The 26,454-nt window shown below is 39.4% G+C and overlaps 1 protein-coding gene across 1 annotated transcript; it reads left to right on the top strand.

The window, feature by feature from the left end:
- Positions 1–321: 321 nt before the first annotated feature.
- On the top strand, positions 322–25,259 carry CYP2C2 (cytochrome P450 2C2). Its single transcript, NM_001171113.1, is given in 9 exon segments — positions 322–547; positions 1,674–1,836; positions 2,012–2,161; positions 4,975–5,135; positions 6,794–6,970; positions 12,078–12,219; positions 16,744–16,931; positions 22,538–22,679; positions 24,662–25,259. Coding segments are annotated over 9 exon segments (1,473 nt in total). The 5' UTR covers positions 322–379; the 3' UTR covers positions 24,844–25,259.
- The last annotated feature ends 1,195 nt before the right edge of the window (positions 25,260–26,454 follow it).

Genomic DNA, 26,454 nt, shown 5'->3' with positions numbered 1-26,454 from the left:
AATTGATTGCCCTCAATGTCAAATTCATAACTGTCACCAATGGAAGAAATCAGGAAATAATTTATTGCATTGATTCCCAATTGTGGCTTCGCAATGGAACCAGCTGGAGTGTTTTAAAAAGCAGCAAAAATGCCTTCCCCAGCCTACACTAGACAGAACAGGACCCCTGCTCTTGGGTGGAGGAGGGGAGCACTGGAAAACAGAGCAAGAGGAAAGAACATCTTATTTTCACCTTTTTCAGTGGTCCAAAGTCCACTCAGAGAGAATGAAGTACACCTAGTTCATTGGGTACTTTTTAGGTCAAAGGGACACAAAATTAGCAGGAGTGTTATAAAAGCCTGAGCTTGCAGCTTCCAGTTGTCAGGAAGAGAAGGCTCCCATGGATCTGGTGGTAGTGCTGGGGCTCTGTCTCTCCTGTTTGCTTCTCCTTTCACTCTGGAAACAGAGCCATGGGGGAGGGAAGCTTCCTCCTGGCCCCACTCCTTTTCCAATTCTTGGAAACGTCCTGCAGTTAGATTTTAAGGACTTAAGCAAATCTTTAACCAATGTAAGTATACATTACGATGCTCTAATGGTTTGTGAAGGGCAAATAGTTAGCCTCAAATTTTAAATAAATTATATTCCTGGAGGTAAATTACTAAAATATTTTATTTAAGGGAAATATTTCATCTGGGTTATTATTTTTGGTGGGTCATTGTCAGGAATAATAGAATAAAATACTACATTTTGCCAGTAGGGAAATATGTAAGTTGTAAGGTGGAGTCAATACAACAAGATATTGCTGCCTTTGTTTTACAGTAATTTTATTAATGATTTTATTACCTGATTCAATGATAATAAAGTGTTTTGTTACCAGAGAGTTCACTCAAGATGTAATCTACTGTTTATGCATGTATTTTGTTCAGATAACCTAAGAAAATTAAACCAGAGGAAGTGAATTATGGCTGATGTCATGGAAGTATGGTACTACAATAAACACAAGTGAATGATGAAACAATGAGCTAGGATGTGCTGGGTGGTACTGGAATACTTTGGGGCCTGTACAAAGTACTGTCTTTGTCCTGTGAATGTAGAGTGTGGATTGAATTGTCCTTTCATGACATCCGTATATCCTTACCCTGCCTTGCAGTGCCCACTCTTCCTCTGTGTTAATAATATCAGCAAATCTTAACCTAGGCTGGATATTAGCAGTACCTGGGGTGCCTTTGATAAATGTAGATTTCTTCTGTTTATCACTACTGAGTGTGTTCACTGTGAGAAGAGCTTTGTAGGTAATTTCAAGTAGTGTCCTTGGTAGCTGTGTGTTGATCAAATTTGAGCAATAATCTCTGGTGAAGTGCTCAGGCATCAGAGACTGGCAAAGCAGGGTTTGCATTTGAGTCTATTTATTCGTCATGGGACCAGGAATTTGAAATTCTTTTACCTTAGTCTCTTTATCTGTAAAACAGTAAATAAATCTAGCTGAATGTGTTGATTAGTGGTGATAATCTGCATACTAATTTCCCCTGCAAGAGCCTGACTCATGGGAAGCATCTGGTATGGAAATATTTGAAGTTGCTTTAAAGGAACAAAAATATGAACAATATGATGGTACCATTAGTCCCAATCAGGCAACAATATCTACACCAAAGAGTGATTTCTTTTGCTAGTATTATTTTTTTTTCAATTTCCAGCTGTCAAAAGTCTATGGGCCCGTGTTCACTGTGTATCTGGGCATGAAGCCCACTGTGGTGGTGCATGGGTATGAAGCAGTGAAGGAGGCCCTAGTCGATCTTGGACACGAGCTTTCTGGAAGAAGCCGTTTCCTAGTGACTGCAAAACTTAATAAAGGATTTGGTAGGTGTGCTTGTGCCTGTGTGTTTGTTGGCTGGTGGTGAAGGGGGTGGAGAGGACGGAAAACAAATGCAAATGGCTCCTCCAGCAGAGCTGGGCCAATCCGCAAGGCTAACAGGTGTCAGCTTCCGCTTTATTGCCTGGAGTCCTCTTCTAGCTTCCGTTTCTTAACCTTTAGGAGTCATTTTCAGCAATGGAAAGAGATGGACGGAGACCCGGCGCTTCTCACTCATGACCCTGCGGAATTTCGGAATGGGGAAGAGGAGCATTGAGGAACGAGTTCAAGAAGAAGCCCACTGCCTGGTGGAGGAGCTGAGAAAAACCAATGGTGGGTGACTCTTTATATGTCCTTAAGGAATGCTCTCTTCTCTAGTGGTGGCCCTGGACACAGTGCAAGTGAGAAAAATCTTTCATTCTGTGTCCTGGTTGTCAGTGCCCAAAGGAGAAGGGACTTTCTGACAGAGTCAAGGGAACTTTTGTGTATGTTTGAATGTTGTGTTTTATACCCTGACTTACGTACAGTGTTGGGAATAAAATCATTGCATTATCCTTTCCTGCTCCTGCATTGTTTTAAAGCTATCATGTTTTTCAAATAGATAGCGTTTAATATTTTTCAATATAGTAATTGTGTAATAACTGTTTAGAACATTTCATCAGGGGATAGTTTTCCAGAACACCTGGTGGAAATGAATTCATCACATCCTCATGGAACTCAAAGAATTACTGATACTTTCACTTAATTGGTCTATATTTGCAGAAAGAGCCTCACTGACATGTCCAGGTGATTTTCTCCAGGCCTACGACTACGATGTCTGCCAGGAACTATGCTTGTCTATGATTTTCAACACCTAGGCAATGCTGAAAACAGTCCTTATCCATTATACTTTCTCTGTAGATGAGTAACTATTTTAAAATTCTCAGCGAAAGTTATTTAATGTTGTTTAACTGCTTACCATATTGTTTCGTATACGTTGAGTAAAAATCATAAACTACAGCTAAATGCTACAAACTGCACAAAGAACAATATTAGAATGATTGATATTAACTCTTCACTCTACCTACCTTAATTTTAAATTGACTTTTTTTTGAGTTTGCTTATATTCCCACTCATTATTTCCATATTAATCATGTTTTTATTTTCTATATTTTATGTAACTCTGACATCTGGTATTGTTATGGATCTAGACCCAGGGAATGACATCTACCCCAAGGATTGCCTCATTACTAGAGAGAGCAAACATGTGCACATTGCATGCCCTTGATACTCAGACCTACTTCACCATAGTGCATACTTCCATCTCGTTTATGAAACTTACACAGCAAACCAGTATTCTCCTTTATTCTCCCAAGTGATGGACCACTAGACACCTCCACCCTCTGCTCATAGCACAGATGTCTTTGACATTACTCAAATTATCCAACACTATACTTAGTGTAGTATCATGGTCACCCATCCCTTCCAATGAAAACCTCATTAGAACCTGTGTACCCAGCTGTCTCCCTTGATCCTTTAGCCTCTTGACCACCCCAGGTGCTTACTTGCATGGTCCTCATGCCTCTTCCTCTTGGGAACTGTGCAGAACCTCCTGTTTTTTCAATATCCATTAACTCTTCTCCTCCTGACCTCACCATAGCCAAAAAATTTTAAAAATCTCAGGTACATTGATAACCAGTTGGATTCCAGGTTATACATTTATGGTAATTATTTACCTACTACTATTATTTAACTATTACTCAAACAGTACTCTATACTTTGTGTATCTGTGTGGGTGCAAACTGTTGAAATCATTACTTAATATATACTAAATTGATCTTCTGTATATAAAGATAATTAAAAATGAATTTTAATGAAGAATGGGATGGGAGAGAGAGTAGGAGATGCGATGGTTGTGGGTGGGAGGGAGATTATGGGGGAAAACCACTATAATCTAAAAGTTGTACTTTCGAAGTTTATATTTATTAAATAAAAGTTTAAAAAGAGCAGAAAACAACTTTCCACTGCTATAACTGTTTTCATTAGTGAAATGATGGACTTGACCTAACTGACAGTCAAATTCAAAAGTTCATAGTAACCCAGAGTTCTTTTGATGGTTATGTAGAGCAATAGTCTACAATTCCACAAGAGCATGAAGTTTGTCCAAATGAATAAAATGTAAGTGCTGATTGGTGGTGATGTACCTGGTTTCCAAGGGCAGGAATCATTTTTTTCTACATTAAAGAAATAAATGGAATTCATTTTTCCTTTTTTTTTTTCTTGAAATTTAAGTTTGAAGTAAAATTTCTAATTTCAGTTTTAGGTGAACAAATCTATCTTATAATTTGTGTTTATTTGGGTTATGGTTTCTTTTCACATTGCACGGATGGTATTTGCTGTCTGTATTTCTTTCACCAAACAACTTAATTCTCTCATACATTTTCTCTCTTTATTCTTCCTCTCTGCAGTTTCAATTTATAGTTTCTTCAATTATTTGGCATCTATAAAAAGTCACAAGCCAGGCCGGTGCTGCGGCTCACTAGGCTACTCCTCCGCCTTGCGGCACCGGCACACCGGGTTCTAGTCCCGGTCGGGGCGCCGGATTCTTTCCCAGTTGCCCCTCTTCCAGGTCTGCTCTCTGCTGTGGCCAGGGAGTGCAGTGGAGGATGGCCGCGGCGGCCATTGGAAGGTGAACCAAAGGCAAAAGGAAGACCTTTCTCTCTGTCTCTCTCTCTCACTGTCCACTCTGCCTGTCAAAAAACCAAAAAAAAAAAAAAAAAAGTCACAAGACATTTCTTTCCTTAATTGTCAACAAAGTTTCATGATAGATATAATTCTACGCTGACAACTCAAGTTATTAGGTGTTTACAAAAGTGACCTCTAAGTCTTTTTTTCCCTTTTGCCTTCCAAAATAACATTGACCTAAGGCATTGGATGTTAATGGAGTAGCTGGGAAATCATTATAAAACAAATTAGGATGAAATGGTCAATTCAGGTTTACCTGAAAAGTTTTGTGTTGGACTAACTGTGTCAAAGATGTTGTTGATTAGGTAATTTCCATGTAAATATTGTTTTAGATTCCAAAATTACATTTTTTTGAAAGTTCAAAGGCAAAAACTTATGTATGTGTATTTCGTAGTATTTTGAAAATGTTTCTAATTCTTCAGCCTCACCCTGTGATCCCACCTTTATCCTGGGTGCTGCTCCCTGCAATGTGATCTGCTCCGTGATTTTCCAGAACCGTTTTGATTACACGGACCAGGATTTTCTTAGTTTGATGGGAAAGTTCAATGAAAACTTCAAGATTCTGAATTCCCCCTGGGTACAGGTGAGACCAAGTTCCTCTCTTCCTGACAAATCTCTTTTCTTAGCCTATGTCCTGGTCAGGGTATCTTCAGTTTTCTAAATTCCCCAGTATATATGGGCACTTCTGAATGCCCATGTTGTCTACGATATTCTTTACCTACCTTTTCTTCCCAGGTTCATAGTGCTTTATTGTGTATTTCAGTTGTAATCCTTTGCCTCAGGTCAGCTGCAAGTTGTCCATTTGCCCTACAAGGTTTCAGAGATACACTGGATTCTTTTCTACCCTGAGTGAATTCTGAATTAGATGAAACAAAGATAAGTGCCTTGCATTGTTCTTCAGGTGGACCTCAGACAAGTTAGAACAAGAAAAGAAATTTCCTCCTTTTGAATCAGGGGCTTCCTTTCCAAGACCACTGACAAATCAAGGAGGGGGATAGGACAAGGGCAAGCAAAAATGCCACAAGTTTTCCTACCACTTTTAACTTGCACCTTTTTTTTTTTTTTTTTACCTTCAGCTTTCTCCTGTTGCTGTAAAGCTTTTACTATTTTCTAGAGTTGATTCTGACTGCTTTTGCTTGATTTCTCAAAACTTTTGTGGAGGGGTGGGATTTGGAAGTGCCTACTGTACCATTTTGGCAGACATCTCATGATGAAGTGAATGTTTGCATGCCACAGTCCTATCCATATTGTAGCATCATGGAGTGGCTGCCTAGAATATAGAATTGAGTGCTTTATTTTATAGCCAGATGTCTGATTAGAGAGCTGGAATTCAAGCCCCTTGTCCATCAAACCTGAAAACTCAGTTTCCATGAAGTCATTGAATAATTGTCCAAATGAATGCCCAAGGCCCTTGCTGGAGATCCAAGGCCTTTCTTGAAAAATCTTCTGCTACCCACATACTTGTTTACCAGTCAACACTGAGAGAACCCTTCACCACATTCTTTGGCTGAAATACCCTAATTTGGTGAGTCAAGGAGGGAGCATATTTGAGAGCACATATACTACCTGGAAGCTCAGATTAGGGTAGGGATGCTTGATTGCTTTTCTGAGATGCTAGCTAACCAAATGGGGATTAGCTAACCAAATGATTGGATTAGAGGTATAAAACCCGAAATATAAGCAACGCAATTTCACTGTGTGCTGAACTGGAGCAATGTGATGTGACAGAAGTAACTTATCCACTCTGGTGCATGGGTTTTTGAATGTAAAATGTTGATCTGGATTCCACGATGTCTTTGTGACCCTTGCATTCACACAACAATGATTTTTATTCCTGCAGTTGTTTGCTCATGGAATAAATATCAGCGAGTGGTGTGTGCTGGATATTAGGTTGCTAAATATTCCTTGCTTCTGTCATGAATGTCACAGAATGTGAATGATGGCAACTCTTGCTAGTCTTTATTATTTCAGTGTTTCAGGGGGAGAATTAATGATGAAATTAGAGAATCAACAAAGAGATCCATAAAAGTAATGTGTGATACAATAAATTATTTTTAATTTTGATCATGTGCTCCCTTACGTCTCTCTGACTGCACATAGGATTATTTTATTTGAGTAATAAAATATTACTCCTTAAGGTAGAGATTATTTTTATCCATAGTTTAAAGTATAAGTTGACATGTGGTGTATTTGTCTTCAATATGTGCTTTTAATATAATAAATATTTTTAAAATTTTTCAGTTCTGCAATTGTTTTCCTATTCTCTTCGATTATTTCCCTGGGAGTCATAGGAAAGCAGTTAAAAATATTTTTTATGTGAAGAATTATATTACAGAGCAAATAAAGGAACACCAAAAATCCCTGGACATTAACAATCCTCGGGACTTCATTGATTGTTTCCTGATCAAAATGGAACAGGTAAAGTGTGATTAGTTTGCCTGTATTTTGTGGCTCATTGATGATGCATACATAATAGGAATGTTTCAATGGTCAAATAGGAAATGCTTGGCAAGCAGTTTAATTATATATCAAGGGCATGGATCTTGACTAAGCGTCATGGAGAAGTTAAAATTGAGTTGTTAAGCAATTAGAATACATGGGCTCTGTTTTAGGTGCTAATTATTCGAGGCAACACAGAGTACAAATCTCAGTTGGCATTGAGAACAAAATTTTAAAAATTCAAAGTATCAAACCATATAGGATTGTGAACGCAATCATATCCTACAGTATTTGGGAAGAGAAGCAAGGTTTTGGCCTAGAGGGCTTCCTCCATGTCCTGAAGTTGGATATGGATCTTGAAATATTTGCAGTCAAGTATAGGAGAGGGAATTTCAGGTGGGTGAAACTGTGTAATGAGAGGTTCCAAGTCTGAGATGGCAAAGAAACAAAATAACCCTTAATTAGTGTAAGCAAAAATGAATTTGGACAGATAAGACATTGGAGGTGTCTGTCTGTATGCTGGCACTGGGAGTTTTGATTTGACCAAGTAAAGCTATGAGCCAGAACAAAAGTGGAATGCAAGTAAAACTTACAGAAAATGATCCTTTGCATTCGGTAGAGTGACCTGTAAGTGAAGTTGGATCTTAAGGCCTACTTTCAGACTATCTAGCTGACTATTTGCTTTCAGACCACGAGTCTTGTTGGCATTGGATGTCTGGGTCATGTTTATGTATTTATTACTTATTTTTTCCATTCAGCCACTCCATGCTTTTTTATCAGAGAAGGTAACCTTTTCATAGTAATTGTTGATATATTGTGACTGACTGGTGAAATCTTAAAAAATGTTCCCTTATTTTGCAGATTTGTTTTTCCTTAATTCTTTCTGGATATCTTATGTTTTGTCTTGATGTTTTCTGTAGTGATATGTTTTGAAATGCTTAATTTTTACTTGTTATGTTTATTACAGACATTCACTTTCAGGTTATCTCACTGTTAAATGAAGTATCTTGTACGTAAAATGTGGTACTTTATGCCCACATTAATTTTAGTGACATACAGAAACTAACTTTCACTATACTCCTGCCCCATGTTGTATGTTTTGATGTCACAGTCTGTAACTGCATATAATGTATATTCCTTAACAAGCTACTGTATGTATTATTGTTTTTAATAATTTTATCTTTTCAACATATTGTCATTAACTTTTTGAGGTAACATTTTAAATTTAGATTATAGTCAAGCTTAATTGCTCAACTATATAAAGATCTCAGAAAATTAAAAGTAAAGGACCATAGTCCAGGAGGAAAATAAGCAGGGACTGTAAGCAATAATTAAAGGAAAAGATGTTCAACTTCCCTCATATAAATTTTATATAGTCACAGAATCATTAAAACCATGGTAATAAGCAATGTCTATCACATTGTTTGACAGAGATCTAAAACTAAATTTGACAAAGCACTGTATTTGCAGTAAAACTGATACATCTCAGCATTTCCATTTTTGAAAGTTTTTTTTTAAAGAAATTCGGCCTGAGAAGATCATTTAAACATTTATTTAATTAATTTGTTTGAAAGAAGAGAGATAGAGAGAGGAAGAAGGGGGTGGAGGTAGGGATGGAAGGAGGAAGGAATGAAGGGAGGGGAGAGAGAATGAGAGAGAGTGAGCACCAGGAGCCAGAAACTCAAGTCTCTCACCTGGGTGGCAGGGACACACTAATTGAGCCATTACTTGCTGATTCCTGAGTATACTTTCACAGGAAGCTGGAATCTGTAAAGGAGCTGAGTTTTTTTTTAAATTATTTTATTTTTTTTGAAAGAGTTACAGAGAGAGGTAGAGCCAGACACACACACACACACACACACACAGAGAGAGAGAGAGAGAGAGGTCTTCCATTTCGCTGGTTCACTCCCCAAATGACTGCAACAACCAGAGCTGAGCTGACCCGGAGCCAGGAGCCAGGAGCTTCTTCCAGGTCTCCCACATGGGTGCAGGGGCCCAAGGACTTGGGGCCATCTTCTGCTGCTTTCCCAGGCCATAGCACAGAGCTGGATTGGAAGAGGAGCAGCTGGGACTAGAACTGGCGCCCATATGGGATGCCGGGGCTGCAGGCTGGGGCTTTAACCCACTGCGCTACAGCGCAGGCCAAAGGAGCTGAGAATTAAACCAGGCACTTTGAATATGGGTTGTGGGTCTCCTAAGTTTTGTGTTAACCAGTAACCTAATTACCAACTCACCCTTTCATTTTTTTTTAAGACTTTATTTATTTATTTGTGAGATAGGTATAGACAGTAAGAGGGAGAGACAGAGAGAGAGGTCTTCCATCTGCTGGTTCACTCCCCAGATGGCCGCAACGGCCGGAGCTGAGCTGATCCGAATCCAGGAGCCAGGAGCTTCTTCCAGGTCTCCCATGTGGGTGCAGGGGTCCAAGCATTTGAGCCATCTTCTAGTGCTTTCCCAGGCCAAAGCAGAGAGCTGGATCGGAAGAGGAACAGCCGGGACTCAAACTGGTGCCCATGTGAGATGTGGGCACCTCAGGTGGAGGATTAACCTACTGCACCACGGCGCTGGTCCCCACCCTTTCGTTTTTATAAGACAAACTTATTGGGTAGTTTCCCAAATAATTTTTTCCTTCAGGATTTTGAATATATCATTCCACTCACTTCCGGCCTTTGAGGAGTTTGCTGAAAAAATTCATAGCCTTATCAGGGTTATCTTAAGTGTATCAAGTCAGTTTTCCCTTGATATTTTCGAAACATACTCTTTGTCTTTATATTTAGACAACTTGATTGTGATGTGTTTTGGTGTTAGTCTCTTTGGATTCATCTTATGTATGTCCTTTGGGCTTCCCAGACCTGGATTTCTAGTTCTTCCCCAGACGTGGGAAGTTGTCTGCTAAATTTCTTTGAATAGGTTTCAGTCTTTTTCTATCTTTCTTATCTCCCTTGCACACTGATAATGTATATGTGGTTCTGTTTGATTGTGGCTTTTAAGTCTCCTTTACCCTTTTCATTCTTTTGTTTTTTCTTTTTGCTCCTTAGATTTGATGATATTTAGTCAACTGTCTTTGTGTAACTGGTCCTTTCTTCTACTTGATCTAATAGGCTGTCAAAGCATTCCATGGAATTTTTTAGTTCAATTCGGTGGTTTCTATTTGGGACTTTAAAAAATACTTTCTATCTCCGGAAATTCTCCATTTATTTGCACATTGCTCTTCTTACTTTGATGAGCATTTTTATATTGTTATTCAAGAATATCTGTCAGGTAAATAAAGTGTCTCCAGTTCACTGAGATTGGTTTCTGCAGACTTTGCTATTTTATTTGGAACAGATGTCTCTATTTTTAATTTTCCTAGATACCCTTTGGTAGTTTCTGTGCTCTAGATGAGAGATTTGCTTCTCCGAGTGTTGTTAGATTGTTCTTGAATAGAAGAACTCTGTCTGGCCACACACATAAATCTTCATGTTTTCCCCAAATATTTTCTCTGTTTCTGCTGGTCTATGGGAGATTAATGTGTTATACCCTGTAGATACTACACAGTAGTACAAGCAGAAGGCAGACTCTGCTGAACATGTAAGGGCATTAGACATATGTTCCAACCTTTTATCCTCATAAGAGAGTTCATCTTTCACCCTCTCTCTAATTTTATAGGGAATTAATTTGTAGCAAATACTTGCATTTGTGTTCCAACTGCTTTATGTGATCCTGGGACAATAACTGCTGGGTGTGGACCCATTTTGTGTTTACTTCTTTTTTTGTGATTTAAGGAGCATCAAGAATGATAAGTCCCAGACTCCTAGAAATAGGTGGTTAAGTATGTTGTGGGAATTATAAAAATTGTAGCATTCAGTGCATAGATAAGCCTCTTACAGGATGAACTGGGACAACTCTAGATATCACTGGGGATACTCTGGCGAAGCCTAGGGAAATATCAAACTCCTGTTCAGGATTTCAGAGAAATTTAGACTTCTGTGGTTTATCCTTTCACTGCCCTACTCCTAGAAAATGAAACCACTGGGAGTGATTCCATGTCTGTATAAAACTGCCACATTTTTTATGTGGTCTAGAAACCCAGGTACACCTGTTCTCCTAGAGTGAATGAATTAAGATGCAAATCCTGGGAACCAGTGAGGCTGGGCGTTACACGGCTGATCTAAAATCTTTCTTCTTGGAATAAACTCAGTTTTGGGTTTTTCTTCTGTATTGTGTGACATGGTGCATAAGGTGTGGCCCATATCTGAGTTTGTCAGAACTTTCCTTTCCAATTCGGTGTGAATATTTTCCTAGTAGGTAAATATGCAAGATTCTCTTGACTTGTCTTGCTTTCCTTCACAAGGAATTAATTTATAGTTTTATGTTTATTTAGAGCATCCATGGACAGAGTGGGAAAAGCTGCCTGTGGTACCATGTTGTTGATGTCACACTCTGAGAATTATATTTTGATTCTGACTTATTACATTTTTTCAAATATGATATGACCTTAATATCTCCATTTCTGTCGATTAAGATTTTTGTCTTCATACAAAGAAGTGAAAACTCAATTAGCAATAAAAATAATAGTAAAATAATAAAAAGTGGTATGTTTAGTTCACATCCAGGGAGTCTTATGTTGATAGTTCAGAACTAGTACCACAGAGCTGAAGCCTCATGGACTCAGGTGCCTACCATTTTCTATTACCACATTTAGCCCATGTGCCTTTCCATTAATGCTGAAACTCATGTTCCAAAATGAAGTCTTTATCGACTCCACTTCATATACTCACACGTGTTTGGAGTAAGAAGAAGGAAAGAGGAAGTGACATCAGCAGGTCCTTCTCTGATGCTACTGGTGATAAAAACATGGCATGGACAACCCAGCTGCAAGAGAGGCTAAGAAGTGGAAGTTTGAGGCAAACAAGGGAAATAGGCTTAATGAAATGAAGACTGGGCCGCTTAAACTACATTCTCTGCCACACCATGCAGTTGCTGTAGTTTTAATACTGCTTTCTCCATTGTATAAGTTTGCTTACCTTTAGAAAATCTTGCGATCTTTTGGATTGAGTTTTATTAAATATCCTGACAATGTATCAAATACTTATGTAATTTGTAGGAAAAGTGTAATCAACAGTCTGAATTTACTATTGAAAACTTACTGACCACAGTGAGTGATGTGTTTATGGCTGGAACAGAGACAACAAGCACCACCCTGAGGTATGGACTTCTACTCCTGATGAAGCACCCAGAAGTCATAGGTATGTTCATAATTAAGAAGCTGGGCCAACATCAGGAGAGAGATTGGGAAGCCACTGCTGGTATCCTCCATCTTCTTTCTCTTAAAAAAGCTTCATTATTGAGATTTCTGTTCCACCAGCTTGAAATTGTACAAATATATAGGGATAGAATGACCAAGTGTGCACAAAGGGGATAGTGACTGAGAGCAGTGAAGACAATGTGAACAGTCGCAAAATCGTAAAGCTCTGGATTGATGCCTACACACTCCAGATAAGGTGCTGGGCTCCATGGGAGGGCCTTTGAGTAAGCACGGGCATCACAAACTGGCCTGGGATTGTTTTTCTTTTTCTTCTGAAGAGCAGGATACTTTGAATGGTAGCTATGTTCTCAGAGATCTTTCATTATTCTGAAAATGTAGTTTTCTTATGCTGAGGTAAGGATGATCAAAACTCTTATTTGTTGATGTATATTGGATATACTAGAAATTTGATGACATGACCTGAGAAAATTTCCACAGTCTGTGAAGGATTTTTAAAGTTTATATTTGTAAGAAAACTGTATGCAAGTTAGGCAGCACATATACCTGAGGATTTTATTAATCCAGGAATCTGAGTCAAGAAAAGAATTTACCAAGACAAGATTTTTTTCTTTTTTAAAGGCCATCAAAGGGGCCATCAAAGAAGGAGGTACCTCTCTCTGAAGGGAGGAGAGAGCTTCCACTTTGATTATGGCCTTGTCTAAATAAGGTCAGAGTTTGTGGACTCCAGAGGCTTCCGTAGCCTTGGCAGCTCATGACAAGAGCCTTGGGTGATCACTGACATCAATTGTTAAATCAACAAGAGTCTCAATCACTTGCTCCCCATGTCGGACCTCTGTCCTTAATGTGTTGTACTATGAGAATTAACAGTAAAACTAGTCTTCAAATAGTACTTTTTGTTGTTGTTGGTTTTTTTTTTTTTTTTTTTTTTTGTGACAGGCAGAGTGGACAGTGAGAGAGAGAGAGACAGAGAGAAAGGTCTTCCTTTTGCTGTTGGTTCACCCTCAATGGCCGCCACGGCCGGTGCGCTGCGGCTGGTGCATCGCGCTGATCCGATGGCAGGAGCCAGGTACTTCTCCTGGTCTCCCGTGGGGTGCAGGGCCCAAGCACTTGGGCCATCCTCCACTGCACTCCCTGGCCACAGCAGAGAGCTGGCCTGGAAGAGGGGCAACCGGGACAGAATCCGGCGCCCTGACTGGGACTAGAACCTGGTGTGCCGGCAACGCAAGGCGGAGGATTAGCCTAGTGAGCCGCGGTGCCGGCTCAAATAGTACTTTATACTTTGTGTGTCTGTATGGGTGCAAACTGTTGAAATCTTTACTTAGTATAGAGTTGGTTTTCTGTCTATAAAGGTAATTAAAAATGAATCTGAATGAAAAACAAATACCTTCTTTAAAAATTTAATATTTACTTACCTGTAAGCAAGTTCTGCATCTATTTATCATCTATGTATCATATTACCTACTCAGGTTATTGTGGTTCAGAATTCCACTGAAATAATAATAAAGTATATACATATGAGAATGCTTTCTGCTAGAGCGTTTAACATTATTTTGGAACATGCAGAGTAGTTGAAGGGTAATATTCAATACTGTAGCGAGGTTGACATTTATAAATGTTGTAAGAGATTTATACCAAATGAGCAGGACAATGTGTACCACTACACTTCCAATAAGTCTCAGTTTGGGGAAGAGCAGAAAGTTCAAGCAGACAGAGGCAGAACAGAGCAGAGAACGGGAGGCTCTCCCGGCCAATATATTTATCTGAGAACTGTTTTCTTCCCCAGAAAAGGAAGGCATTCTTTCTGGAGAAACTGAACCTGAGTGAATGAGTATTTGAGTGGCACTAAAATTCTTGAATTTTTGTCCTGTTGTGTATTCTTCTATTTGAGACCTCTAATTGACGACCACTTCATCCTCTGCTTTTGTTTGCTCAGAAGGCTACTAGAGGGTGTGCTGTGTCCAAACAGCTACAACCAAGCGAGACGATGTCATGGGCATCAGGAATCAGGCGAGCTCATGAGGTGGAGGCCGAGAGGGTCAAGGAGGGTGCTGGGTACCAGGCTTAGGGAGCAACGACTTCAGAGAGGACCACGTGGATACTGTGGATGTAGGGGAGACACCCCAGACAGAAGAGAAGTAATTGTTTATTTGATGCTGTCAGTAATTAGCAGATCATTACTAGCAATTTGAAACCTGAGCATCTGCACCATTTAAAATTGCATCTGAAATTGAAAATGGAAATAGACATGATGTGCAAAAGATGAAACATGGTCACAATTGTCCTATCTATGACCAACAGATATTCAAACATAATGAAACAATGCACCTCACATCGATATGGTAAAATTTGTGATATGAGCATATTGCAAAAATAGGGCGCTGGGAAATGTGTGTGTATCTGTGTGTCTGGAGCTGGGTGCGTGGATTTGTACATTTTGGATGAGGTGTTGGTGGAGATGTATGTCCTTACCTCTCTCTCCTATTAGCAAGTTTTCAGAAATTAAAAGTTTTTATATTTTTTTTATTTCAGAATGGTTTTAAAGTTACAAAACAAAAATTGTAGTTTTTTTTTTTTCCAAATTTATTTATTTTACTTGAAAGTCAGAGTTAGAGAGAAGAGAGGCAGAGAGAGAGAGAGAGAGAGAAAGGTCTTCCATTCGATGGTTCCTCCCCAATTGCATGCAATGGCCAGAGCTGTGCCGATCCAAAGCCAGGAGCCAGGAGCTTCTTCCAGGTCTCCCACACGGGTGCAGGGGCCCAAGGATGTGGGCCATCTTCTACTGCTTTTCCAGGCCACAGCAGAGAGCTGGACAGGAAGTAGAGCAGCCGGATCTCGAACCGGTGCCCATATGGGATGCCGGCACTTCAGGCCAGGGCGTTAACCTGCTGCACCACAGTGCCGGCCCCAAAAATTATAGTTTTACAAAGGGTTCCCAATATTACACATCCAGCTTCCCTGATTTTTAATGTCTTATATTAGTATATTTGTCATAATTTTTAAATCATATCCAATGTCCCCTATTTTTTCTAAACTCATCTAGGAATTATCTAAAAATAGAAAAAATGAAGAACTAGAGTCATTGTTTAGAAATGTGAACATAATCTTCAAAAAACTAAAAATGGATAGCATATGATCTTACTATTCTACATCTGAGTATAAAGTCAAAGGAAGCTAACTCAGCATGTCAAAAATATCTATGCTTGTTGTTGCATTATTTTGATACGAAATTAAACTTGATGTTCATCAACAGATTACTGGAAAAAGAAAATGCAGTCTATATAGAATAAAAATCTATGCAGCCTTAAAAACAGTGATATTCTATTAACTGGAACAAAATGAATGGAACTGCAGGTCATGATGTTAAGTAAATCCAGACTCAGAAATATTGCACATTCTTTGTTTTATATGGAAGTCATAAAAGTGTAAATCTGATTGTAGAATAGTGATTATTAGAGGTTTGGAAGGGTAGAGAATCAGGGAGGTTGATGACAATACCAAACACGGAGGGAATGAGTTCTGGTGTTTTGCAGCACAGTGGGGTGTCTACAGTTCACCACCGCTTATTATGTATTTTGTGAGCAAATAAAAGACAGGAGCTTGAAGCCTGCAAACATCAAGTCATGACAAGAGAAGGAAATTTAGTCACTTTGTTTCCATCAGCTCATGATGTATACATTTACTGAACTATGATACCCCATCTGTATGTATAACAATTAAATGTTAACCAAAAAATGTAAGACATTTAAGGAAGTGGAAATGCTAACTCACCTAATATGCTCATGACATACTGAACACATGCTTCAAATTGTCAACTGTACCCAAAAACATCAACAATTAAAATAATAAGCCAAGCACAAACAAAAGAAATTTGTACCTAAATTTTAAAGAAACTACTAGAATCTTTCAAAATGAGCACCTTTGGAGTATGTGCAGATCATAGACTCCAAGTTGTAAATAAAGTGACATGCCTAATGCATAAATCCTTACCCACATATGGATCACTTTATGGAATTCACATTTAAAATACCATATATAATTTTGATATAAAATTAGTACTTGTTTCCATTTTTTGTTCTTAAAGAATAATTTCTTGAGTTAATGTATACTAAACACTTGTATTTTGAAGCATCTTTTCCTATCTATTTCTATTTCTTATACTAAAGGCTAATATACAGATGTGTACAGATATATCTTAATGCATATCTTGTAAGAGAGTTATATCACGGTAATTCAAAATGTTCATGGAATATGGAACAAAAAATGCTTGTTTTGTGCAAAAAATTATTTAAATCCATGCATAGTTTCTTCATGGTAAAAAGTTTTCTTGAAGTTTTTGAAGTTTCTCTTCTGTGTCTATAACACAGTGATTCTTTCTGTTAATCTACATGTACTATAACCTTTTATGGCTGCTGGGACACTTTCATCTTGTTTCACTTAACTCTCAGTTGCTACCATAAATGTGCCACGCTTCTCCTATTCCAAGATTTCTTACTGTGTCTTCTAGCTAAAGTGCAGGAGGAGATCGAGCGTGTGATTGGCCGACACCGGAGCCCCTGCATGCAGGACAGGAGCCGCATGCCCTACACGGATGCCACGGTGCACGAGATCCAGAGATACATTAACCTCATCCCCAACAATGTGCCCCATACAACAATCTGTAACCTTAAGTTCAGAAACTATCTCATCCCCAAGGTAAGTTTGCTCCTCCTACACTGCAGGTCTCTGATCTTGAAGTTTCCAGACCTAGTATAGTTCCAGTCCTCTGCAGCACAAAATGAGAGAAAGAAAAACTTATATGAGTGGAAGTCTGATGTTTCAGTGTTAGACTATAAAACATGTCTTTATTTTACTTAAAAATGTTTATATAATGGAAACAAATTGTATGTATTTCATGTATACAGTTTTAAAGCATAATGACACTTCCCAAACTACTCTTCCTCTCTCCCTCACTCCCACCTTCCTCTTTCTTTTCTTACTTTCTTTTATTTTTACAATGACATACTTTCAGCTTAGCTAGAGCCTTGCAAATATGTCCTGTTTTTAAAAGAGATTTTTGCTTTCTTTGGGTGCTTACATTTTCAGATAAGTGTTAAAAGCATTAGTTGTGTCAACTACTCAACACCCTGGGATTTCTATCCAGGTGGCATTAGATCTATAGATCAATATGAGAAGAATCAACGTCTTGACAAGCTGAATTTTTCAATTCATAGACATAATTTTTGTTTTATTTTATTTGGGATTTTAAAAATTTTCTTATATGTTAATTTCAGTACAGTGTCTTTCACACATACACATTTTTCCCCTAAATAAGTGATGGGTTGAGTTTATTGTAAATAATTTACTTCTGAAAATTTCTTTTATACTTTCTTTATTCTGGTATGTGGAAATATAATTGCCTTTATTGTTTTGGTAACGATATACAGCTAACCTGCTAAATTCATTTATCATCGCTAATAATTTGTAGATTCATGTGTAATTTCTATGTACACATTTCTGTGATATGGCTTAATATTTGTCTTTTTCTTATTTTCAGTTTCTCTTTTCCTTATTTCACTGGCTGTGACCTAAAGAACAGTATTGAGTAGGAGTCATGAATATGAGCATCCTTGTTTTGTGTCTGATCCCTGGGAGAGGTGGAGGTTTAACATTTGAGAATGGTGTTGAATGTATATTTGGTGAATAATTTTTAACAGATTAGGGAAGTTTGCAATCTTATTTTCTTTTTTTGTCATGAATGCATATGCACTTGAATTAAGTGGATTGTCTGCATTTGTTTAAATGACCATATATTTTGGACTGCTTATATATAATGTGCAATAAATATAGTATGTATTTATATGCACTAATTAACATACATACACAGCTGGGTTGGATTTACTACTTTGTTAAGGATGTTTGTATCTATATTTATAACACACTGGTCTCAAATTTTTTCCAGAAATTAATTTTGTCATATTTTTATATGAAGGTACTTTTAACTTCATAAAAATGTAGGTAATATTTTCTACTGTGAGTTTATTTTATTGCCTTTTCCTCCTTTCTTATTTTTTTTACACATTTATTTCTGAGAAAAGAGAGAGAGAGAGATCATCAACTGGTTTATTCCGCTAATGCCTCTAATGGTCAGGGCTGTGCTGAAGCCAAGAGCAGGTAACCTAACCCATGTCTCCTACAGGATGACAGGAACTCAACTATTTGAGCTATCACCACTGCCCCCTAGGGTAAGCACTAGCAGGAAACGAATCAGGATCTGGATCTGGGAACTGAACCCAGGTTCTTTGATGTGGGACACAGACATCTTAACTGCTGGGTTAAACATACTCTTCCAGTTCTCACTGCCTGCATTAGTTATGTCTTTGGAGTCCCTAATATGCATTGGTTAAGTGTCAGGTATGCCATAAGAAAACATTCGGTCTCTTGTGAAGTTCTTCCAGAAATGTTTCATCTCCCACACTAGGCAGACAGAGCAATTTAATTCCTCATCTTCACTCAGAACTGTAGATGAATACAGTCAAAAATTGATTATAGGGGCCGGTGCCATGGTGTCCTAGGTTAATCCTCTTAGAAAAGTGTAACACGGGAGAAGGAGGCCCATGATTCTTTGGGATGCCTGATACCAGGTTAGGCTGATGGCCTGTGGCCACTGCAACCAAGCATACATGATGCTATCTGGGATTTAAGTCCAATTACCTGGGACCACTTGTTTCCATAAGGCACTGGGGCCAGACTGGAGGCTCCATCCTCGTTCCTGAGCTCTGGGCAGGGATTCTTAGGATTTTTCCAGGGCTGGGTTTTATCAGCCTGGAATCGAGTCCCAGGAGTCAGTCCTGCTTTCACTACTGTTCTCAGTAGTGCCCTACTCACTTATTTTGGCTGGAATCTTGCTCCTTGCTGTCTGCCCAACCTTGAAGGACCAGTGATAAATGCGGTGCTTGGCCCCTAGACTGGCACATAGTAGGTCACACCTGAGTCTTTGTCACCAGGTCCTGTGAAGGCAGGTGTGCATGCCAGGCCCATGTGTGGCTGGTGGTGATCCATGACAAAATGGTTTTATCTTACCAAGAGGCAGGAGGGGCTCTGCTTGATGCAGAGGGGTGTCTAGAGCACGGGTGGCCTGCAAAATCATTTGTCTGGTTCTGGCAAGGCAACCACAGGCCGAACTTGAAATTCACTAAATCTGTAGCAGGCTAGATTTTATGTTGATAATTTTGTATGGCTGACAAATGATGTTATGGATCTCCAAATGGCCCTTGGCAGAAGACAGTTTTCCAACCCCTGGCCTAGAAGCTCTGTCTGTGAGCGCTGGCATTAGGGAGGATGCTTCTGGGCTTTGTCTGGAGCTGAGGCTCGTCGTGGCAGACCTGGAACAAAAGTGTATGGCAAGGTCCTGAGCTCATTTTCTTGTTCTGCTCCTCGTTGGCTAGAGTCTTGTGTCACTGTCTGGCAAGGACTGGGGGAGGGCTAGTGGAGGCAGTTCACTGGCCACCCAACTAATGAGTGTCCAGGCATTCAGGCTCCAGGTACTGGGCCAAGGGCAGGGGTTGTGGGACTCTGTCCAGCACTGGTTTGGCCCTAGTGATTGGGACCCTGTTAACTATATTGAACACTAGGATTGAGTTTTATCCTGGCCCTTCTTTGTCTGTTATGTGCGTTTTAGGACTGAACCAGTAGATGGGAGATCTCTGTCTATCTGTCTCTTTCAGGTAAAAAAAAGAATGTGTTTAAAGAACAATCAATAGAGTCCAATCTATCAATTATTTATGTTATTTCTTGTGCTTTTGTGTCACATTGAAAATGTTATTTGCAAGCACAAGATCTCAAATACTTATTCTCATTTATTCTGTGAATTGGTGCATAGTTTTTTAACTCTTACCTTCAGGCATAGGATACAATTAAAGTTAATTTTTACTTTTTCCTGTAAAGCAATGATCGCTTATTTTACCTACGGATATCCACTTACATTTGGTGTGATTTGCTGAAAGTATGTCTGCTTATTCTTCTTTTAAATGATGTTTTTTTTTTTTATTTTCATCTACTTGAAGAACAAAGAGGGGAACACACACAAACACAGCCACAGAGAGACAAACTTAAACACACACAGTGAGAGAGAGAGAGAAAGAGGGATCTTTTATCCACTGGCTCTGCAGCAGTCAGGCTAGGTTCTGCTGAAGCCGAGAGCCCAGAACTCTATGTGCATGTCCCCTGTGAGTGTCAGGGGTCCAAGAACTGGAGTCATCATTTGATGTCTTCCAGGATGCATTAGCAGAAAGCTGTGTCAGAAGTGGAACAGTGGGAATTCATACTGGCATTCCAAGGTGGGATGTGGTTACACCACAGGGCAGCTTAACCACCTGGGGCGCAAAGCCTGCTTTTGTTTGTTAAAATAACATTTCCAAGTATTATTTGTGTGAAAAAATGTAAGGTAATAATTTAAAGTAAGTAATATGTATGTGAAAAATTTTAAAAGCAAAATTATAGACCAAAATATGATCAACTTAGATGGTATTTCCCTTAAACTTTGAATCAAAAACTTATAAATTTTAATATGAAGCTATGTACATAAGTATTACATACAGCCTACACATATGAAAAGCATATATGTCTACATTAATCCATATATGTGTCTACTCTATCACATTTAATGCTTATATATAGTATATGTGTTTCCTAAGAACAAGCAGTTTCTGCCACATGACAATTACAACATTCACACAGAAGAGTTCTGTCATATATACAGCAATTATTATAATATAATTACAATTTCCTAGTTATCCTCAGATATATTTTATAGATTTTTTCCCAGAGAGAGCACTTTCCCATTTCAATCAACAGCAAGGCTTCTTTAGTTACCTCATTCCCTTAGTCTCCCGTGATCCATACTAGTTCCTTTTCCTCTTTTGTTTTCCTTGAATGCACCGATAGTTTTGAAAGCCCAGTCCACTTGTCAGTTGAAACATTTTGCAGTCTGGCTTTGTGTGAATGTTTTTTAGAGACTAGAGTTGTGTTGTGGGCTAAAATATTGCATGGGTGATGTGTACCTCCTACTGTTTCCTAGGGGGACACGATCTTACTGCATTCCAGCATTGGTGTTAAAGTCTTCCCTTAGAAAGTAGGGGTGTCTGCCAGATTACCCCATTACGGATAGTCTGTTTTTCATATGAAATTAGTAAATACAATCTATTGCATGGGACCTTAAGACCTTATGGATATCCTGTTTCCCAAATTGAAATTTAGCTAGCAATTATTAATTAATACTCCTTATCTGTATTAATCATTCTATTTGGACCGCTGCAAAATGATTTCTCTAATTTTTCATGTCTTCTTTTTATTTAAGTTTTAAAGGTATTTAATTTTTGTATATTTGAAAGGCAGACTCAGAGAGGGAGAAAGAGAAAGAGAGTGAGGAGGAGAGGGAATGAGGGAGAGAGGGAGTGAGGGAGTGGGGGAATGAGGGAGAGGATGGAGAGAGACAGAGAGAGGGGGAGAGAGAGAGGAACAGAGAGACAGAGTTCTTACATGCTCTGATTCACTTTCCAAATGTTTGAGAATAGGAACTCAGCTTGGGTCTCCCACATGAGTGGCAGGGCCCTAAGAACTTGAGCCATCACTTGCTGCCTCCCTGGGTGCACAGCTAAATTTAGAAGCAGAGCTGACATTCAAACCTGACAGTTGGATGTGGATGTGAGCATTAAAAGTGGGACCTTAACTACTCTATCAAGTACCTGCCCTGGCCTCTATGTTTTTTAAAGTAGGATTCATCTATAATGAAGTTACCCTACATTTTCATATTAAATGAAAAATATTGCATCCAAATAATGAGGACTAAATAGATTTCACTATACTTGCTTATTTTCCAAAGGCCTAGTTAGATGAGACCTCCAACTAATATGACCTTTGAATAGTTTCAAGTACTCCTGGCTTTTCTAGAGTCAGCACATTTAGCTAGCATCAACTTCCATGTTAGAGAAAAATTCACATATGAGATGTGTGGCAACTCAGGCAATGAGGACAGGTACCTGGGTGCAAGCTGGTGATATAGAGGGGAGCTAAAGAGGGTTGACCACTCAGGGTCCCAAGTCCTTAGTACTTTAGTGCTGTTGGAAGGCTCTGAGCAAAATCACTGCTCCTGGGTTTAAACTCATCTTTGTTTATTACTTGGTGTAGCTGGGAATGTCACTGCCCTTCTTTGCACTCAATTTTCCTCAGCTAAAGACCAAAGGGCTTGATTCCTGATATCCAGCCTTTCTTCCCATTCCTTGCCTTCTTTAGGATTCAGTTTCTCTGTCTGTGTTTCACAGGGCACAGATGTACTAACATCACTGTCTTCTGTACTGCATGACGACAAAGAGTTCCCCAACCCAGACAGGTTTGACCCTGGCCACTTCTTGGATGCCAGCGGCAACTTTAGGAAAAGTGACTACTTCATGCCTTTCTCAACAGGTAACAGAAAGTCATTTCTATTTGTACTTTGGGGGACAAGTTAGATTTTGGGGTTCAATTAAAACTTAGGCAGTTTGTCCTGTGGAGCTGCTGGATTTGCCCTTTGTACATGATGAGGGACCTCATGTGACTCCCTTGCTCATGATAATTCTCATTCTAATTATAGAGACAGGTTAGTGTGGCTTTGGGATGTTAATCCAGTCATTTCAAATTGAGGAAGCTGCAGTACAGTTTAATTAGAATTCTGACTATAGACATATGTGGCTACACATGTGCTCCTCATAGAAGGTGAAATTCATTTACACTTTCCATACCTGCATGAGTAAGTTATCTAACCGCATACTTGTGAGAATGTTCTCCCTACACTGAATGAGTTATCGGGACTTAATAAGTAAACAGAGCAACTGAGGTTCTTCAGGAGCTTCCTTCCAAGTTAGGGAAGCAGGTGAATAGCCAGAGCACTATATGTACCCCTGCAGGATAAGCCTTGAACAAGGAAAGCAGAGGTTGCTTCAGAGGCTGGGTGAGAAGCAGTGGACTTGCTGCTGACACTGTAGCTTTGTAAGAGGGGAAAGGAGATTTGAGCTGTCTCCTAGGAGGTGGAGAGCAAGGAAAGGAGAGAAGCAGGACACTGTTTCAGAGGCAATCGACCGCAGGAGCAGGACATTTTCCATAGATCCAGGGAGTCAGAGCCAGCCTATTAGATGCAGGAACAGGGAAACATTGGGAATGTGGAGGATACTCTGAAATGATCACAGCGCGTCTGGATCTTCCTATATGCACGACTGTACACCTTGAACATTCGGTGTCCACAGCTAAAGTGTGTGCTGAGTCTAGTTATGGAGTCTGCTTTATTTTTTTTTCTGTCTTTTCAATGCCAACTGTGGGTCTGGCATTGTTCATATCAGTGTGTCAAGGACTGAGCTCTTCTTTTAATAATTCACATTTTATCTGCATAAAAAGTAGAGAATGATACTCATGGTGATGCAGGCATCAGTGGATCATGGATCTGATCAGAAATATAGAGAGGGAGAGATTGTACTGCCTGAAGGGATCACTAACATCGTAGAGTAAGTGATGTGGGACGCAGTTCCACAGGAAGCAGAAAAGAGCTTCTTAGACCAATGGGATAGCATGAGATGAAGCCTGAAACTTCATGGGGTACTTGACATTGATGACAAGAGCTGAATAGAGGAAACAGAGCATGGGAGGAGTGATATTGAACATCAGAACAGGAATAGAATGTGAAGAGCCAAACCAAGCCATTTGGACCCTATCCCAAGGAAAGACAAGGGAGCCATCTAAAGTTTTAAATTTAAAGAGTGGCATATTTAGACATATGGTTTTGAAATTGTCTTGGGGAAAGAAAGTCTTTGGCTAAATATTCCACCAAGATTCAAAAGGATATAGAATGTGAGGGAACTTTTTAAAGAGTTGGTAGAAAATGGAATTAAAAATACATATACTTTGATGATGAAAATTTTTGTGATGTGTTGTAAGAGAGATCTTCAAAAACTCATGGACAATGCACACGATGAAAAATCCATCTGTCTGAATTATATTTTGCACCAAAATGAACATATCTTTTCATTCTATTTCATTTTGAACTTTCTGAGGCATGCTCATGTATGAACCACCTCTTCTCAATCTTTCTCCCTTCAGTCCTGTGAAGGGAGTTGTGTGTTTCTGGAACAAGGTTGCTAAGAACTAACAGTGTCAAAAGAGGACTTATAATGTGGGAATAGTTAATGAAATGTGTGACACCGAACTAACGTTCAATAAATATTTGTTGAATAAGGCATGCCTGATACAATAAGACGTTAGCTTGCAGTCAGTGCTCTTAATTGACCATCCTGCCAGCCACACTATCTTCAATCCATCCATCTATTCAATCAGTGACCAAGTAGTTGCTACACACTTCTTTTGATAGTTTCAAAATTTAATGTTTAGATAACAAATCCTCTATGCTTGTTTTTTTTCAGGAAAACGAGTGTGTGTGGGAGAGGCCCTGGCCCGCATGGAGCTGTTTCTGTTCCTGACTGCCATTTTACAGAACTTTACCCCGAAACCTCTGGTCAACCCAAACAATGTTGATGAAAATCCATTCTCCAGTGGAATTGTCCGTGTGCCACCCTTGTACCGGGTCAGCTTCATTCCTGTCTGAGGAAGGTCAGGTCACGGGATGCCATGCTTACATCTGCAATTCCCCTTCCTCCAGGACACTCGCCAACTGTTTCCCCCTGTCATGGGGGCCTGCTCTGACCTGGCCTCTGACATTTCCTCATTGCGCAAGATCCATTCTCCATTCGGTGGGAGTCACCTGGGTCCCTTCACAAATGTATGTTTGCTATCACCACACTTAATACTCTTGGCCTGACCACCACATGGGCTTATACTTGTATAATACTATGTTATATGCTGTCACTGTAAATTTGGGCAAGATGATTGACATTGGACAGTTTGGATCCGTATGTCCTCTGCATGCTCTAAATAGAAGCATTATTAATTGCTGAAATCAGTTCTCAAGTTTTCTTCTTTGTACATAATTTGAGTAAAAATTAAAGGAAACAGATTCCCAAGAATCCATGGTGGTCTTCATAATGGTGGGCAAAGAGAGAGAAAAAGGGAAAGAGAACAGAAAGTGCTCTTGACCGCCTCTAGAGATACTGGAGGTTTGGATGTGAAAAATAGAACGTATGTCTGGGAGACATCCAACTTTATGGAAATACTGAGATGAGTCATTAGGAAATGTGTGTGTTAGATTTCACACAATAGCTTGGGTGTTACTATGGACATGGGATAAATTTTGGAATATTTTCAATGTTTTTCTTTACAACTGATATTCAAATATGTATTCCCACTCTCATATTGCTAATCGTATGTTCTGAGTATCATTCTCCTCTCCTTCCAGAAAACACAGTTCCTGGAAAGCTTCACTAGTTCCCAGTATTTTGCTCCCTCCCAACACATTGTTCAACACATAGCATAAATGTGATGTTAAATTGATGCTGTGGTCCTATAATCATTAGCTTCATTTCATCTCCAAGATGTACAAAACTGAAATATAACACATGTGAAATTCTCATTAAACAGTTTTTCTTCTACTCATTTAACAATTTAATTGTATATTATGGGTCTTCAAAAACTTTATGGAAATGTACATTACATAAATGCATAGGATTCAAATTGTTTATACATGTATCACCACTAAGCTCTCAAGTGCCTCGTATGTACCCCCAAGATTGCATTGGACTTGTTGACTATGAGACCCAGGTGTGACCCACCAAGTGTTGGCTTGTGTATCTGGAGGCACCCTCCCTACAACCTTGGGCACACCACAAGATGGTACCAGATTCTTTTGGGACTCAGTGCTAGGGTGGTAATACCAGGCACTGAGCAGGTTTTAATGATCCTTGTCCCAAGGCAAGTGTCTGCAGGCAGAGACTCTGGCCCTACTTCAGTTCCAGGCAGAGTTATGTGGTCCTGATTGAGCAGTCAACATCACCAGTGGCTGGTAGGTGTGGCATTGGACAGTGAGCCCACCTCAGCACAGACTGACCATAGTGGGGTGAGCTTTGTTTCTACTCTCAGGCTGTACTAGTCTTGGAGGACTATGGTCTCCAGAGTTGATCCAGCATTGTGGCAATTATGGGAACATGACAAGGAGCCTGAGACTGTCTTAGGGCCACGAAAAGGCTGAAAGGTAAAATATTCCTTTTAAGTCCCTCCCAGGGTTCACGCTGAACAATGCATCAGTTGTAGATTTGGGAAACAT

Source organism: Oryctolagus cuniculus, chromosome 15 (assembly GCF_964237555.1).
Source record: "Oryctolagus cuniculus chromosome 15, mOryCun1.1, whole genome shotgun sequence".
NCBI lineage: Eukaryota > Metazoa > Chordata > Mammalia > Lagomorpha > Leporidae > Oryctolagus > Oryctolagus cuniculus.
This window is presented reverse-complemented; position numbering and strand designations above follow the sequence as displayed.